The sequence below is a fragment of the Opisthorchis viverrini genome (genome assembly GCF_000715545.1).
Source record: "Opisthorchis viverrini unplaced genomic scaffold opera_v5_400, whole genome shotgun sequence".
In the NCBI taxonomy this organism is placed as follows: domain Eukaryota; kingdom Metazoa; phylum Platyhelminthes; class Trematoda; order Opisthorchiida; family Opisthorchiidae; genus Opisthorchis; species Opisthorchis viverrini.
In genome coordinates this window covers 290790-308457 of record NW_008752047.1, presented here as the reverse complement: position 1 = coordinate 308457, position 17668 = coordinate 290790, and the positions used below count along the sequence as shown (strand labels likewise).

The following is a 17668-nucleotide window of genomic DNA, read 5'->3' as shown; positions in this document are numbered from 1 at the left end:
TAGTATAGTACATATAGTATCGCAGTACACTTTTTTGTTTATGGGCTGCGGTGAATACAATACAACGTGACATCGTCTCGGAGGTAAGTCCGTCCGGAAGGCCGTCGCCCACGAGAAACCCAAACGTTCACTCCCCACACCACAACGGTGGTATCTCCTGGGCATTACCGTTTTGTGTTTTTCTTAGGTAGCTTTGATCGCATTATGTTAGACAATTTAGAATGATGGCAGGGAATCTGTCTAAAGGGATATCTGGGAGTGTTCCCTCTGACCCGTGGGCTGGGTCAGAGGGGGCTACACATGAGTTAGTTAGTATCATTGTCGTGTACTCGTCGTTGTCAAGCATCTGCCTGTGTTCTCCTTCAGATGTGAATGCGTCTACTGTGTATCTTATCTTTCTTGTCTTTATCTTTTCGTCCTGTCCAGACCGTTCCCTCTTTTGAACCGATTCCCTTACCCTACTACTCGCTTCCAACTCAACTTCCAACGGTCAGCGTAGACAAACTGAAGCAATCCACAAAAGACCCGACTGAAGCGCCCACCAGTTCTGCTGCAGATAAGCCACAACCACCTCCGGTCACCTCGTATGACTTGATTTCAAAGGCCCTGGATGAGTTGGAACTCCTTAAACCAGAGGTTGATGCATTTGCATGTGAGTATTTGTTCGTTTAGCGCCCTTTAGGTCACAGATCTATCACTCTCTTTTGCTATCTGTTTGTGTGTGAACCAACTAGTTTTCGAAACAGTGCCATTAGTCTCCATGCTTTCGCAATATACCACTGTTTTCTCTGCAGTTCCATACAAACTACGACTCTACAAGCTGTTCATCAGAAGTGAACCGCCTCCATTTGCTTCAGTGTTTTTCATCAAGACAGACTGCACAACTCCTCGTTGGTTTGATCCACTGATTGACGAACTGCCAGGGAATTGCACACCATAAATTCTGGGCATAAAATGAGGATAAACAAACCACCAAGGAATACGGAGGAGTACCAAATGCTGCTCGAAGGCTCAGCTATGGCGGTACATGTGTTGGACATAGGACATAGAATAGATCTGGAGAATGCGGAACTTTTAAGACGGGGACTGTGATTCACGCCACAGCTGCTGATAGCCGAGGCGGCGGAAACAAACAAGCATCACAGCACGAACAGAATCGAGAGTGTGGAACTGGCGAGCTTATTGAAGGCGGTCTTAGATAAGCCGAGTTGACACGTAACTGTTTACGGTCGTCAATGCATGTAGAATCATTAGCAAAGACAGGGGAAAGGGGGTGGAAATTCCAACGCGACCAAAGTTGGGTTGAGCACTAGCTCATCCACGCAGACACACGAAAAGCGTAAACGACATTCAAGAGGGGTCATCACGTAAACCGATCCGGAAGAACTAGATCTTAAGCTGGACCCAAATCCGTGTAGGTTTCCCCATCACCTTAACACTTGGTGACCCACACTAATACACAGAATCCCTTGGCAAACACCGAACACAGATCTAGCTTGACTAAGCTCATCGGTTCTCCTTCCGCCTTAAATCTCGCTTCTGAATTGACAACTATCGACCTTTAGTTGGCTTTAGGAAGTCCCCAACCTGTTTCTTCTGGTCTTATTCCCTCGGGTACAGAGCATTCAAGTGGATACACGGTTGTGGTCTTACCTATGGTATGCGAATGTCTATTGATTTCGTTCAGTTTGACAAGCCAACCCGGAAACCGAGGCCAATCCACTATTTTTGTTTCGAAGTCTCTGCCCTAGGTGCATCTTATGAGTGATGCAGGCTTTTCCCATGAACAGTGGGTCTCAGCTGCTTGCGTTTCATTTGACAATCATGGGTTAGGGGCGAGATGGCTTGTTAAAGTTGTTAAAGCGCGAAGTTACTGACCGGATGGTCCGTGGTTCGAATTCGACCTCCGCCTCTCGACTTCCCCTGTCTAAGCTTGGGCAACCTGGCAGTATCCCGGCCCTCGTGCTTCCTTCGGGTGGCATGGCTGCTAGACACCAAAAGGGTGCTACAGCTGAACAATTTTATATATTTATTATCATGGGATGGTTGATAGCCTCAGAGCTGTCCCTCACTCTCGGGCCTTGTTTGCTCGGTTGTCTACCGGGTACTGCAGATTCATTCAGTTGTGAATGTGGCTCACCACAAACCACACGTGATATTATCTACTTTGCGCGGAGTTCCGTTGAAGAAGTAAATCTAGTAAATCCAGAAGCAGATGCCAGCTCACCATACATAGTTCACAAGCGTCTTACTGAATGTTGCGCCGAACGGGTCATGGTGTACAGGATAAAATGACGGAATGAAGTGCTTGCTTGTATGCAGTTTTATATATATAATTGCATTCAGACTTGCTGTGACGAAGACACTAGACAGATAACATCTGCAGACAAACAAGTTTATCTCAACTTCCTTCGTCCAACTTTAGGCACTCCCGATCCGCCTCAGGTGTCTACACTGACTGACCAGGCCGTACTGCTTTTCACTCCATATCGTCAGTAGTGTGTTCTAATCTCATTCTTTTTTGCAGCACCCGAAAAAGATAAACAATACATCTATCTCGAGGATCGACTGGACAAATTAGTTTCCAAAATTGACCAGATCGAGGCTGATGGCGACGAAGATGTGCGAAATAAACGGCGGGAGGCGATAAAACAAGTCCTTGGAACGATTACTTTGTTAGAACAGAAACTTGCCACAGCCAAATCATCATCGAACTCGTGTAAGTCTGACACGCAAGCAGAACCTGATTCGACTACCTTGTCAGATCCCGAAACATCTATAGTACCGACAACCACTGAACCCAGTGTCTGATACGTTTACTGTTCCACTTATCCCCGAGTTCTCCAGTGGACTGAAATGCTTCTTATTTGAAAACAGAAATGCGAAGTTGACCTTGTTGTTGTTTTTAACCTCCACGTTCGTTCGCTGCTTACACTCATTGACTGACTTTCGGAATCCGAGGAAGATGTTGAAAACATCTGTATACAATTCTAGGTGCTCAAAAGTTTGTTTGACTGGATTCGTCTTTTCCTTCCTCATAGTCACTCGGTGCCTGATAGACCGTGCCTTTCTTTCTCTTCTATTCAAGCTATATTTCCTTGCCTCTTCATATCTTATAATAAACTGACTTGAACCGATAAAATCCTTTCATATTCTTTTTGTTGTCGTGGTGGAACGAGTTGTTGTGTCTTGATGTTGTGACTCCACACTGCATCTTCAAAAGTAGGATAATTCGCTCATCTGATCACCCAATCTGCAAGTTGAGTTTCCTTACGAATATGCCCAGGTGTTTACCTGCGTTTGGCGCACCCATCATTGCACCAACAACAGACGTCCCTCTGCTTTTCAGGATAGGGTACAGATCACAAGTGCAATCTCTTGGGTATCAAAATACACCGGTGGAACTGGGTCAGATGATCATTAGTGCATGTTGCCTCCAATCGACTCATATGCTCTGAAGCAAGCATAGTGCTAGTGGTGAGCTCACACGGATAAGCCAAGGTAGGAGACAACGGACGTTATCCTTCGGTATGAATATGCTGCTCATCGGTCAGTCGGACATATATGACTACTGTTTCTTAATCAATTGAACACAGCAGAAACGATAAATTTGCACGACCTTGAGTCAGCTTGGCACGTACTTCATATTTGATGGGTAAGTATACTAGAAGCGCGAGATGGCCCAAGTGGTTAGGGCGCGAATTTACTAACCGGAATGTCCGTGGTTCGAAACCGACCTCTGTCTAGTCTTGGGCGACCTGGCAGTATTCCAGCCTTCGTGGAACCTTCGTGTGGCATGACAGGCACCGAAAGGGTGCTACAGCTGAACCAAGTGTACTAGCCAATGAAAGGGACTTCTGTTGAAACAGCAATATCGAGATTCATTGCCGAACCTCTTAATGAAAAAAGCGCTTCAATACCTCGAATGAAACATGAGGCCCCTTCTGTGCAGCACATTCAGTTGACGAATATCATAGGCAAGAGAGTCTCCCGTGAAAATCCAGTTGTCGAAACCTCAAGATTTTTTACAATCATGGCACACAAACCTATCCTTAGAAGGGCAAATTGAAAGAAGAGGATCATACATTGTCTTTTACTAGATAAAATACAAAAAATAGCAAAGATGAAATTGTATACATCAGAAAAGTGTTCGTAAGAAGAAATGGGCATGAAGCGGCCGTAGCAAGGCGAAACCCGCCGTCACTAACTCCGTGTATGAAAATCAATAGTCATCGACGTAATCTTGAAAAACTGAAGACCTTGTCGCTTGAATGCACAGTGACTGAAGGAGATAGAATATTCTAGAACATACTCAATCAACCAAAATCTAGATGTTCAGCCTTCCGAGCAAATGATTATCAACACAAACGGAACCTTGTAAACGGTAGCGTTACGGTATAACCAACAGAGCAAAATCTCCCGGTTTCGTTGCCGAGAGATGAAGCACAAAAGTGGTCTGTATGCTAACTAGTCAGTCAGTCAAACAAATGGGCTGTTCCCCCCCCCCCCTCCCAAAAAAATCAATCGTACTCACTGGTGGTCTCCGACCAGCAGAATCTGTTTACACGCGGCTACAACCTACCTCAACGTCTACGAATCAATACGAACTGTTTGCAATACACTTGCCAAACTCAATGAAGCGCTAAGTCATCAGTCCACATATTTGCGCAACCAATTCCCTCATGCGTATCAAACATATCTGAGTATTGAACACCACTAAGACTTTTTGAATCATTCACAGAACGCAGTCACGCTCTCTGGAGACTTGCTATGAATGTAGCGATTTCTAACAGCTTATCTGATCCTCGGCAGAAACACGCTTTTCACATGCATAAACTTTCATGCTATAACCCTCCGCAGACAGACATTATCACACAGATCAAAATGAATTCCTCTCTAGTCGTAGTGCCTGGCACTCTGTTAGTGGTCTCAGGCCAGTTTGAGTCTGTCCTGCACAGAATGACGGATTTCATGATCGCCGTGCGTGTAGTTACTTCAGGGGGAAAGATAAACTGTACTCGCAAAGATGACGTATCCCATTTCCCTTCTATGTGGCCATCAAACGCTGTCTAACTTGAGTAACTTTCAAACCAAATGCTCCTTGTATGAGTTTGTTTCAGTATTTCGAGGTAGCTTTTACGCACACTTTGGAGGAGCGACCGAATCAGATCACTTCAACTGCTTCACTCCCATTACAGAGGGACTCATGATTCGAAAGAGTTCTTGATGTGGAATCAGAGAAGCTCCTCGATTTGTTAGAACATCATAATTGAAAAAAACCTGACGTAGATCGTGTAATCGACAGGGCTTCAAGGTACCAGTCCATAGGAACATTTTTTCTGTCACCATAAAGAGTTACAGAGCAATGCCTATGAAATCTAGCTTCCATTTTCCTCATCCGGTCGTCCTAACGACCAAGCTGCTTTTATATCAGCATCGCAGAAGTAGTAAAATCAAGATGAAAACGTCTTCTGTTGATGTGATTTTACTAAAATTTTACCCCTCTCCCTCTCTGTTCAATCCCGAAGTTTAGTGAAAATGTAAGTCTCTAACCAATACGGTATGACTTTCATCAGGAAAAATTTGCCGCCTTTACGCAGACAGCTAAACCTATTTGACCGAATTCCCTAGTATCCTCAATCCCCGAAATTCAGTGAAACTGCGCATTTGGCCGGTTGGAGTTAGAAGACACAGAGCTCTTTAGGGATTCCACGACTTTTTACACGGTTATGAAAAGACTGTCCGACTGGGAATGTGTTTGAAAAAATATGGAATATTTTAAAAATTGGTCCGTTATTTTTAAAAATGAATGACAACATGAGTAGTGATGTCGAACAAGAATTGCCTTGACCGCCAGATGCGGTCAAACAATGACATTGGCAGCGTACTATAAAAGCCATTACCAGCAAACTCAGCTGCGCTGGTCAGTGCCGTCTTCCTGGATGGGGACCCCGAGACGGGCCATATCAATGGTTAGAGACATTGTGAGACGGCCCCAGTCGCGCCCTCGGTGGTGCTCATGCATCCAAGCTATTGCCTTCAATACATCGCTCCCTTCCTCCAATTCCCCAATTCCTCCACTTAATAGTCCACCTACAGTGCTGCATTTACGCACCAATTTATCAGCTCTCGTCTCCAATGCGCAGCTACCTACCTCACCTCTCCGAATCATCGGTGAACGAAACTGTTGCAGCTGCAATCACTGTACGACAAGCAAGCGGTTATTACAGCCGACAAGGATGATGATGGTGATGATGAATATAGTCAATAAAGCTGTTTGTACGATTTTAAAAGCAGATGGGTTTATCAGAATTGTATGGTTTGGGTGGGGATTGCTAGTGTCAGCCAGCGGTAATCGATTACTTTCGCCAAACTCAATGGGTATCCAAGCGTGAGAACGTTTTCGAGATTGTTTATGGCGCGAGATGATTTGGGAAACGAAGGGCTGTAACTCTTATCTAATCGGCCATTTGGATACCTTGACAGAGAATGCAGGAATTCCAGCGGTTGTAAATATGAGGACCAAATGCTATGTGTTTGTTGTCAGTGGTGTCTTCGTAGCCAGATATCTAAGTGTTTGAGGTTGGAAACCCCTGAACCAGCTGTTTATATGTTGTGTCATCCGCTGACCATCAAAGCTCTGTTGCCAGTATCTCAGTTCAACGGTAATCTTAAATCCGGAATGTCAACTCAGCATCTACTTCTCGAGCCTATTTTTGTACTGACTTGACAGGTATATCAGATCGCAGCGCCATTTATCCTGGTTTGATGGCAGGCAGCTACCAAGAGCCCAAATTCATTTGTCACCTACAGCCCAATGGGAAATGTCGACTACGGTTTTTTGGGAGCACCAGTGGTCGAGACATATCACAGTAAGCCGCAAGGTTGACCATAACCAATCTGGATAGCCTGACTGAGCAGCACTCAGACGGCTTTGAGTGGCTATATGTGGGCGATTTTCTAGTAAATATATGTCGCTACATAGTTCCTCACGTTGATGGTCCATGCAGGAACGAATCCCGTAAATGTTCTCGATCTCCCAAGGTGGACATTTGTATACCGGTACACCAGACAGAATTGTGAGCCAGTTTTCCACCATCTGAGATGACCGGAAAATCCGTTATATTATCTGAAAAAAGTATACTACCAGAAAGAAGCAAGGCGGAAAAGAGCGGGTCACGTATGCTGGTTAGAGTGCCCTGATACTATGTGTACAAGCTATGTCGGACTCGACCTTACAGACAGGTACTAGGGCCTGGAACATACCATATTTTCAGTTTTTTCACCACTCGTAATGCCCTGTTTCCTTCGGTGTCTTTTAGTTTTCGGTCCATTGTGTGCGTGTGTATAGGGGATAGAACTGTCTACTTAGGATACGTTTATAGTGATGCCTCTACTGTGAGCCTCTTGATATTATCTCTGTCTGTCAGTTTACCTTGTCTCATCACTTTGTAAGGAAAAGATTGTTGAGATTTGGAGACATATTTTATATGTCAGTTGCTTTGGAACACAAATTTCCAGTGAATTAAGATAAGTTTACTGACGTGATATCTCACAGTACCGGCGAAAGATGCATTCTCTCAAAATAGACAGCACGCGATCTGACTGAGTTTTCTAGTCTGGTGATAAAAAGTATTTGACGCGACCAATCGAATGCCTATCTAGTCTACAGGACAATCAATAGTTCATTTGGTCCGCCTGTAGTAGTGCGATAGCAATAGTCCTCTTTCAACAGGAACAGAAAGTGACGAGCGTTAAAGTTTTTGGATCCCGTCGTCGGCTTAGACAGTTGGTTGTCCGTGAAACTCAAATCTCATTAAATGGATGCTGTACGGTGGTCTACAGGGCCGTTGAGCGACTGGACAGATGGTGTCATGTGACTAGGGCAGACTCAGCCCGTGGCTCTTGACAGTGTAGTAAAGGATTTGGCAGTAGTATACTGACTATTTTTACTGAGTTGAACCAACGCCATTGGATCGACACTGTCTGTCCACAAGACACTCAGCTGGTAATAAGAAACGACGCGTTTGAATTGATCACGCAACCGGTGTCAATAAGCTGTGATGCAACCGAGCCCTTCGGTCTAGTGACGTTTCGATAAGAGAAACGAGAACGGGATAAGGGATATACAGCTTTACCCTGAATGAAGACCATTATCTCGTCTCAGAGTTCAGCAGAGTTTGTCACGAAAACCAAGAACGCAAAGTTTCAACCGGAAACGTACATTGTAGCAACTGGACTAAGCAGCCATTGAGTGCGTCTGCCAACAGGGAGACTTGCTTCTTAGTAACGTTAATGACAAATGACTGGATAGGGCATTCAGATGCATCCTTGGCTATACCCCTCCATTTGGTGGTTGATCTGTTCGCCGAGCCTAACAGTTAGTTTGCAAATCCACCCAACCCCGTGCTGTAGTCACCTAGATGTGTAAGTCCAAGCTACTTGCCCAGATCAGCAAACAGCTCAACGGCTACCTGACCAACCGCGAACGCACACACCAGAGCTGCAAATGTTCCGGTACATTTCCTATAAGCCTCTCTGGATGAGTACGTTCTGAGTACGTTAGCGATGTGCTTCATTTCGGAGTCCAGTATATTCGCAGAGCAGATTCGTTAAAGTTTAAATCGGAGTTGGTTTCTGCCTCAATGACACGAAACTGTAAAAGTCCGTGTGGTACTCCGTTCATATGGGCTTTTATAAACAGACCACTGAACTGAACCTGTCGATGGTCGGAATAATTGAACGTCCAACAAGTGGAATGCATAATTTATTTCTGTTTCAAAAATAAACTTGAATGGAGGGATAAGCCGGATTAAAAACATTCAGGAGGGCGAGATTTTGAAAACGTCATTGTGCAGCATCTGAGTTCTTTTTGAAGGTGTGGGAGTATTCAAGCCTACCTGATGAGCCCCAAGAAGGGCGAAGAGTTTTCAGCAACTTGTGAGTAGTTTCCTTCATGAAAATATACTGCGATATCTCGAATATCGTGCTAACTGAATCATGAGGGAGCCCAATATTCAGCTGGAGAACGTCATAAACGAGAGATTCAATTGAGTCTCTCGTGAAAACCAAATTGATTCGCGATTGAGTGTATTTCTCGAAAACAGTCCAATCTGGTTTCAAGTAGAACATAAGGGTGACGGAAACTCGGGGACTGAGCCTACCTGATGAACCCCAAGAAGGGCCTAACCGGTCGTGGGCTGTCGAAGAGTTTTCAGTAACCTTGTGAACAGTTTCCTTCATGAAAATATTTAAGCAGACCTTTTTATTGTCCATCGCGATTCCAATCTTTACAACAGTTCGGTGTTCGAAATCAGCCAGTTCATACTTAACAAGCCATAGGTTTAGGGAACAAGTTTTTTTCAAAACGGTTGTGGTCTCGAAACCCAGTAGTTCGAAGTCATCTGGGGAACACCAAGTGAACGAAATAATTCCTACCGAAAAAGAGGCCAGAATCGAATTGTAACGGTACGTGGAAAGGGCTGTTTCTAGGAAAGTAACTTTGACAGCAATATTAAAGTGTGAGCATACATCTCCCCGCAAATACGGTTTACGCCAGAATCGAATTGTAACGGTACGTGGAAGGGGCTGTTTCTAGGATAGTAACTTCGACAGCAATATTAAAGTGTGAGCATACATTTCCCCGCAAATACGGTTTAGAGCACGTGGTGCTCTTCGCTGGTCGTTTTCACGGCGAATTAAAAAGTACCTAAGCTATGAGACAACAAACGTACACCTCCGTACCGCCAACTTGGAGAACTGTTGAAGTGTCCAAATGGAATTCTGGGAGGGAGAAATTTAAGCGGGGCTGACGTTCATCTACGCCGATAAGACACTGAGACAGGATTTATCATGAATGCAGCGTACCAGTGAAAATAACGATTAACACATTCTATTATAGGCTTCGTTATTTCTTGGCCAAACATCTCATCGTGACTGTGCACTGGGTTTGTGTTTCCAAAGACCTGATAAACTATAAAATCCTGCAATTGAACATACCAAATTAGTTTGCAGATGAGTGTATATTCGCTAATTTTGTGCAATTTGGTTTCAAGTAGAACATAAGGTTGACGGAAACCCGGGGACTGCGCCTACCTGATGAGCCCCAAGTAGGTCGAAACCGGTCGTGGGCTGTCGATGGATTTTCAGCAACCTTATGAGTAGTACATTACAAAGATATACATGTATCGCGATATTTCAAATATCGTAGCGACTGAAACATGAGGCGGCCTGGTTCAGCACATTCAGTTGCCTGAGAACATCCTAAACGAGATATTCAACTGGGTTCCAGGTGAGTCTCTCGAAAGAACCAAATTAGTTTGCAAATGAGTGTACATTCGCTAATATCACCATCCATTTTCTTCATGAAACAAGATCACAATTCAGTGTTAAATACACCAATACGCCTAGAGGTTCCATGCTGTCTTTCATTCGGTAGCCCTCGTCAAAATCCGCAGCTGCTTTCAAAACTTTACAGTGGGTTCCCGGACTATCCTCGTATGCGGGTCCTCAAAACCCTGGGGTATGATGTTAACTTGCAGTCTTTCCTGGCCTGAACTCGCTCAGTTTGTTTCCAAAGGAATAAAACGTCCCACTTCGCACTCTTCGAGTCTAAAAATTCCCCACGTTCCCGTGACTGTACGCCTCTCAACTACATTGTCTCCCTCTTTGGTCCCTCAATCTTAGAAAGATTTCGTCTTTCTTTTGAACAGATTTCCAAATATAACGGACTTTCTCAGATTTCCTTGTTGTTTGTGATGACATGTCATGGTAATTGGTTGTTGACAGTCCTATCTGAAAGTCACTGTCTCGTATTCTGATCTTATGAGAGCCAACTCAACCTCCAATAGATTAGCAAGATCAAGGTCAAGAGAACTACCACACACCGCAACACCGGTTTCCCATGGTCGGTCAAACTGTTCGTTAAGCGAAGATCAAGGTCAAGAGAACTACCACACACCGCAACACTGGTTTCCCATGGTCGGTCAAACTGTTCGCAGAATACTTACCGCAGGCGATTTCTAAGGTTAATGTTGACTTGATTTGACGGTCCATGCACTTGCAACAATATCTGGATTTCATAAACGAACACTACCGATACTCTTTCAAACCAATGTACCTAAATAATGGTGGCTCGGCTAGGTTATTTGACCAGGTGGCATTTGGTCTGTTCGTCCAGCTTGGCAATTGAATTGAACAAGTCTCGTCACCGTGCGAAAAGACACCTTCAGTGCGCGGTTGGGTGAACACCATTACGGAGGTACGAGTCGGACCCACCTAAAATATAATAGGAAAACGCTACGAGTCGGACCCACCTAAAATATAATAGTAAAACGTAAACACATGTTTTTAACGTGGCGGTGCTAAGATTAAATCACCGTTCTCAGAACAACTTGCTCGGGGGCGAGGGAGGCAGCCTAAGCTGGCTTGTAAACGTGTACCTGTAAGGTGGCAGAAGGATGGGTGTGAACAACTTCAAATTTATTGTTGATCTTTCCCAGAGATACATACACAGGGCTGGCACTGTGATAATCCATTCAAACAAAACAAAAAACTCTCCAGGTAATTAACAGAACATATCGACATTTACTGTTAGTTTTCAAATTTGACGTTCTCGATACTGTGGAATCAGCGAAAACCCAGTTAAGTCCACAGTGAATGGCGTACAGTAAGTAGTCAGAGGTCCCATCTACGACGATTTCGTTCAGCAACAGTTAGTTAAATTTGATGGCAATCTACCGACGGCCAGTGCTTTCTACATGTCATGTGACCGGTAGCAGAATGATGGCGTTTTTACCTGTCATTACGTCCAAGCTTCAGTGCACTGATCGAAAGGGTGAGACTCTGAGACCCAGACGGCGTGGTCTGAACCAGGTGAATTGCAGGGCAGGACTCGATAGAATCCGAGACAGACATGTTACGAGCATCGCAATCGCTACACCACTCATTCACAGGCCAACTAAAGTTTTCCAACATAAGCGCACAGTGACGCATTTCCTGCCAAGTCAGTTTGCTCAGAGTTATCTACCGGCAGCAGAGTTAAACATGCATCCATAACACTAGTGAGGGCTTGAGCAAAATAACGATTAGAAACCTGAGGTTACAAGGAATGAATTTCGTTGGACGTACAAACGTCCTGGGTTACAGAACCGTGTTAACATACGAATGAAGCCCTCTCATTGGGTCAGATCTTAGTTTTCGGACGCTGCAACCAGCGATCGATTCATCTGAAAGTCAGCGAAAGATCCGCAGTTGGAGGAAAGAGTCATCCGAATAGTATGAACTAACTGGGGGAACCAAGCTCCCATTATACCCGATGTTAAATCACAAAACAACACTCAAAGAATGCAGGTCCAACTGTCTCTGAATCGCAACACCTAACTAATTACCCAAACCAGAGAAACGAAGGAAAAAACGGAACAACTGGTATTACGTAAGGGCACTGTTCAACAACAAAAAAGAACATACGTGCACAAGAAGACCGGCCATAAACCACCTTCTGTACAGAGTCTCAGGTATGAAAGGTGAAAACAAAAGAAAAAGCGAAAGAAAACAGGAAAAAGAGGAAATAATTGCTGAGTTACCATATACGCATTCTGCTGCTCATGTTGTCTATTTAGAACCGACATAAAATGTACAACACGATGGCAAGAACACCGAAGCAACCGTGGGGATACCCGCGAAAACGATAAAAACGGATCGGCATAAGCGGATAAGAACGACGTTGATTCATAAAGCAAGTGTTAATCAGGCCGGATAAAAGCGACGTACGGAGGAATTGGGGTCGAAGTGTGATCACAGTCGAAAAATCAACAGAAATTATAATATCCATAGTGACAATTAAACTGCAAAACAGGAAAGTAAATGCGTGCGCCTCATTCTGAACGTGATGTGTGCATATCTGTCACTTTGCCCCGACCCAAGCGGGAAGGTCTGATGTGGCTCTACAGCAAGCCAGTACTGAGGAGCACATTCAGTTCTCAAGCTAGTCACCCAATAACCGCTCCAAGCTGTTGGACAATGGCGCTAAGAGATCGATAGGAATGGGGGTGGCGCTAACAGTTTCGTGCTTCACCCCGTTGGGACATGCAGCGTACATAGGTGATTGGGAAGAGACCACGACGCCAAGGTTGATTGAATATGGCTCCTTCCTAGAAGCAAAAGACGAAAAAAGAACAACGATTTGGCGACACCAAAGACAACTCCCAGATAGGACAAGCGAAGTAAACTGAATCCGCTTCGTGTTGGACAAGATGAATGAATGATTCGTGAAGGCAACGTGATAAACCGTGACAAATGAAAAAATGGAATTTCCAAATATGAGCTTATTATTACGAAAGCATGTCACCGACTGAGGTCGGTTGTGCAGCGACAATTCATATGAAGGAAAAAGCATTGCAACGATGGGTGAAACGCTTGTGCGCGGTAAACGCGACAACTGCTGATGATATGCAAGTACAATTGAAAAGCTCAACCACAAGAGTCAAAATACTGAACCTATCTACAAGAAAACTGAAGAAATCATGGCAACGTTTGGCTCTCAGTTACGGAGTTCCTTTACAGTAGTCCCGATGTCCAACTGAGACCATCAGAATTAGACGGAGCAGATCATAGTTTCTCCGTTTGACCACCAAGTCAAACCGTGATTACCTTCAGGTCTGGATCAAGCCAGAGTTGATTAGTAGCGCAACACAACTGGCTTTTTGAAACGCTGAACGTCTTTGGTCCATTTTACACAGACCACTAGAAATGACCATTAATCAGAAAAGACTGCGGAAGTGAACTATTAAATTGGTAAAATTCTCCGGGAAATTTAACTACTTAAGAGCAGCCAAACGTTATTCTAACTTTTACGATCCTATCGTAATGGATAAACTTTCCAGATTAAACACATTCTACATTCATAATTATCAACTTCTAACCCAGGTCTCCCAGATTCATCACCATCATCATCATTGTCAGCTGTTATAACAACGTACTTATCGTACAGTGATTGCAGCTGCCACGATTTCGTCCGCCAATGATTCGGGGAGGTGAAGTAGGTAGCTGTGCACTGGAGGCGGGAGCTGATAAAGTAGTGCGTAAATGCAGCACTGTTAAATGGGGGGATTGGGAAGGGAGCTATGCATTGAGAGCAATAGCTTGGATGAATGAGCGCCATTGAGGGCACGACTGGGCCATGTCTGACAGTGCAACTAACCATTGATATGGCCCTTTTCGGGGTCCCCATCCAGAAAGACGGCGGTGACCAGCGCATCTGACTTTGCTGGTATTAACTTTCATACTTCGCTGCCAAGTCATTGTTTGACCGCCTCTGGCTCTCTTCCACCCTTCACGTGGTTGTGCGAAAAGAGCCCTTGGAAGAAGTCGGTCGACTGGCATACGCAGCACGTGGCCAAGCTAGCGCAACCTATGCAGTGTGATCAGTTCATCTATCGAGGGCGAGTTATTTCTCCCGAACACCATTCGACGTACTTCAGCATTGCTGAGCCAGTGTTTCCACCAAATTCGGGCAATGCTCCGAAGATATTGATGGTCAAACGGTGAAATTCTTGACGTCCTCGGCGCGCAGCGGCCAGGTTTCTGATCCATATAGTAATATGGAGCGCACCGCAGCATTGTAAACTCGACCCATCAGAGAGAAGCTGATGTCGCACCTACGCCACAGGTGACGCAGGTTCACAAAAGCTGCTCTGGTCTTCCCTATCAGATCCTCCACGAGGATTGCGAAATGTCGTGACCAAAGCATTCACATAACTCTCGTTTGAATGGTGCTCCGTCTGTTCTGATACAATTATTTTGGGGAGTCCACACGAAATAAGGAGCAGTGGACTCAAGTATCGCCCTTTTAAGAAACCACCGAGGCGGAGGACCGTTCAAACGAGTGATGTGTACGTGCGGTCTAAAAATCCCACAGCCATCTCCAAGTTATCAGATTTGCTGACAGACTTTAACACACGGTCCAAGACACAGAATCATTTCTATTCACTCCCGTTCGCCTTGCGAACAAATTTGTTTAATGTCCGAGGTAAACAATGAAACCCGCCAATAAAAGTGAAGCATGGTCCGCCTGATGAAGCTCAGTCCGAACGAAGCCCCTAGTGAACTGCTTTTGAAAACTGACAGCATTCTGCAATTGTGTGACAAACAGTGGTTTGCCTCTGAGACCCGATGCAGACATGTGAAACCTGCATTTTTACTCCACTGCAGACATTAGACACTTGGATGTAGGTGGATACTTAGTGAACGTTAGAAAAAAATCAATTACAGAAAACTCTTATACGGCTCTTTTTTGAGCCATTTTCCTTATGAGAATATACTGCGATATCTCGAGTATCGTACCAACTGAAATATTCGACGACCTGGTGAAGCACACTGGGTTGAAGAATATCATGAACAAGAGATTCAGCTAAGTTTCAGGGGAGTCTCCCGTGAAAATCCCATTGGTATACAAATGGGTGTATTTGTGAACAAACTTCTTTCATGTGATGTGAGTCAACTGATCACAGAAGAACAGAAACCTATGCCATCAACTTAAGGTCAATAGGCCCCACGGTTGATAGGGATTTGATTGAGCTTAATAAGTCAAAAATGGCTCAGGTAACGAGGCACATTGGTTCCAATGACCGCAACTTTGTTCAATGAGGATACGACGCGGTGTGAGTGGACAACAACTAAGAACGGGTGGTAATCACTCGATAAGTTCGTTGGTGAGGAATTGAGACTGGAAGAGCTACACACTGAAGCTGTGAACGTCACCGGTTGTCCGAGTAAACAAGCTAAGCTATTCCATGAAATTCACTGTGTCTCGCCCCGGGGTCCCCATCCAGTAAAACGATAGTCATTATCGTGAGTGATTCTTCTTACTGGAGTTTTAAAGCTCCGCTGCTAAGTTATGACGCTGAGATAGAAACGAATTAGAAATAGATTAAATGCCGTGCTTTGTAGGGTTGATACTACTTCGATATATTGTTATCTCGGATGCCTCTATTGGTTGCTGATCAAGGGGCCGTCGATCTCGCGATTAGCTTGCAAGCGTTTCACGTGCGGTTAGATAGGTGCTTCCTACTTAGCTGGATGCGTTTATATAGAGCATTTGACGTGACCGGCCAAGTGAGAGGTCAGGATGCTAATAGGTCGCAGGTACAAACAATGAAACTGGAGCGGTAATAAGCAAAGCAATAAAATGGTATGCGTAAAATTGAGCGCAGTGCGTGGATCAACGACAGGTGAAGGCTGCTTACGTACAGGACCCTACCCTGCTAAACTTGATGGTGTGGGGGACAAATTGACGCAGATCGGATGCAAAGAATATAGGACGTCACATGATTGCTAGTGGGTTACGATTAACTTATGCACACATATGGGAGAATAGCGCATGCGTGCGATAAAGGCTAGCGAAAAGGATGAGGCCGATGCATCTATTATCCAAGCATGAATCAATTTGTGTGTAGGATAGTGCACCGATATAAAAAATGCCGTAATAGCGCTTACAATGCAGCGATAAAACACGGGTCTGCAGATAACCATTTGAGAGTTGGGGTTGACAAATGGAAGAAAGAAGTGGGAAATGACGCTAACCGTAGAGGTAGAGGAAGCAAGACAAACGCATACAATTTGAAAAGGAAATATCGGAGCATAGTGGGGGTGTTTGAAGATTAACGACGTGAATTTTAGTTGCAAATGGACTAAGCTATCGTTAACCGTGTGACTTCGGCTCAAATGAGGTCAAATACAATCAGATAATGAATAGACTTTTGATGATCAGCTAGTTCCATAGTGATTTGTGCATCCGCGTAAGGGACGAGAAAGGCTTACTGACCAAGTTATGGGATGCAATTGGTTGAAGAGATAAAACCAGTCGTAAAACAGGACACCATCTAACGCAGTCACTCAAACGATGGAGACATATATTGGGACTTTCGCTGTTGAATCTGGATAGGATCACGTGGTAGGATCTAACGCACTACTACCACTAGTAATGCAAGCCACCAGGCGACTGCAATGAAGCTGTCTGTACTCTTTGGTCGATTCTCTGCAACGCCCTGTAGGGTCTTTCGTTTGACTTCTATCGCTACATTCTAGCTTGCCCCGTTTTGTAAGGTGGGAATTATCACGTTTTCCATGCAGAATGACACTGTGTTCCTGGGTAAATATATGAAGAAACTCTTCATCGGCCTCCCTCAGCACGCCTTATCAGTTACGTTTGGAGGTTCCTTACAAGGTGTCCTATGTTGATAGGGATACACAGAAATGTCTGCGATGACTGCAATCGATATTTATAGCCACGCATCCTTCTTTCGGTATTTTGCCTCTTCCGCATGACCGATAGCTGATCAGATGTTCGGCGAGGATTCGTTAGTTGATCGAACTGTCGTCCATTTTCCGTGCCTTGTTTATATTCTGCACTGCTCTACTGTAATTCCTCCTGGCTTAGGAGAGGCCTGAAACCTATTTCCTGCACGAATATCACGCCTATTTCGACGGTCACATCTTGCCTCCGTTCTCTTGTTTGGTGGCAGGAGGTTGGTAACAAATGTTGCTCAGTTGCTGAAAGTTGTTCGCAAAACCTGGCAATTTCGCTGCAGAGGTTCCATCAACAATCAATGTGAAATCGTCAGTGTAGCGTAGCGGCGGGTTTACCAGGCTCAGCGTTCCTTCTGCCTGT

At 44.7% G+C, this 17668-nt stretch overlaps 2 protein-coding genes across 2 annotated transcripts in view; one reads left to right on the top strand and one right to left on the bottom strand.

Annotated features, from left to right (window-relative positions):
- Window positions 1-3202, top strand: part of T265_15214 (hypothetical protein) — a gene marked incomplete at both ends in the record, with an annotated part of 8604 nt that extends 5402 nt beyond the window's left edge. The window contains 2 exons of the mRNA XM_009177070.1: window positions 427-652; window positions 2528-3202. Of these exons, the coding sequence (XP_009175334.1) occupies window positions 427-652; window positions 2528-2811 (510 nt within the window). The remainder of the gene's footprint in view (window positions 1-426; window positions 653-2527) is intronic.
- A 9220-nt stretch (window positions 3203-12422) lies between these two features.
- T265_10635 (hypothetical protein) overlaps window positions 12423-17668 on the bottom strand; it is a gene marked incomplete at both ends in the record, with an annotated part of 69773 nt that continues 64527 nt past the window's right edge. The window contains one exon of the mRNA XM_009177068.1: window positions 12423-13151. Coding sequence (XP_009175332.1) covers window positions 13056-13151 — 96 coding nt within the window. The remainder of the gene's footprint in view (window positions 13152-17668) is intronic.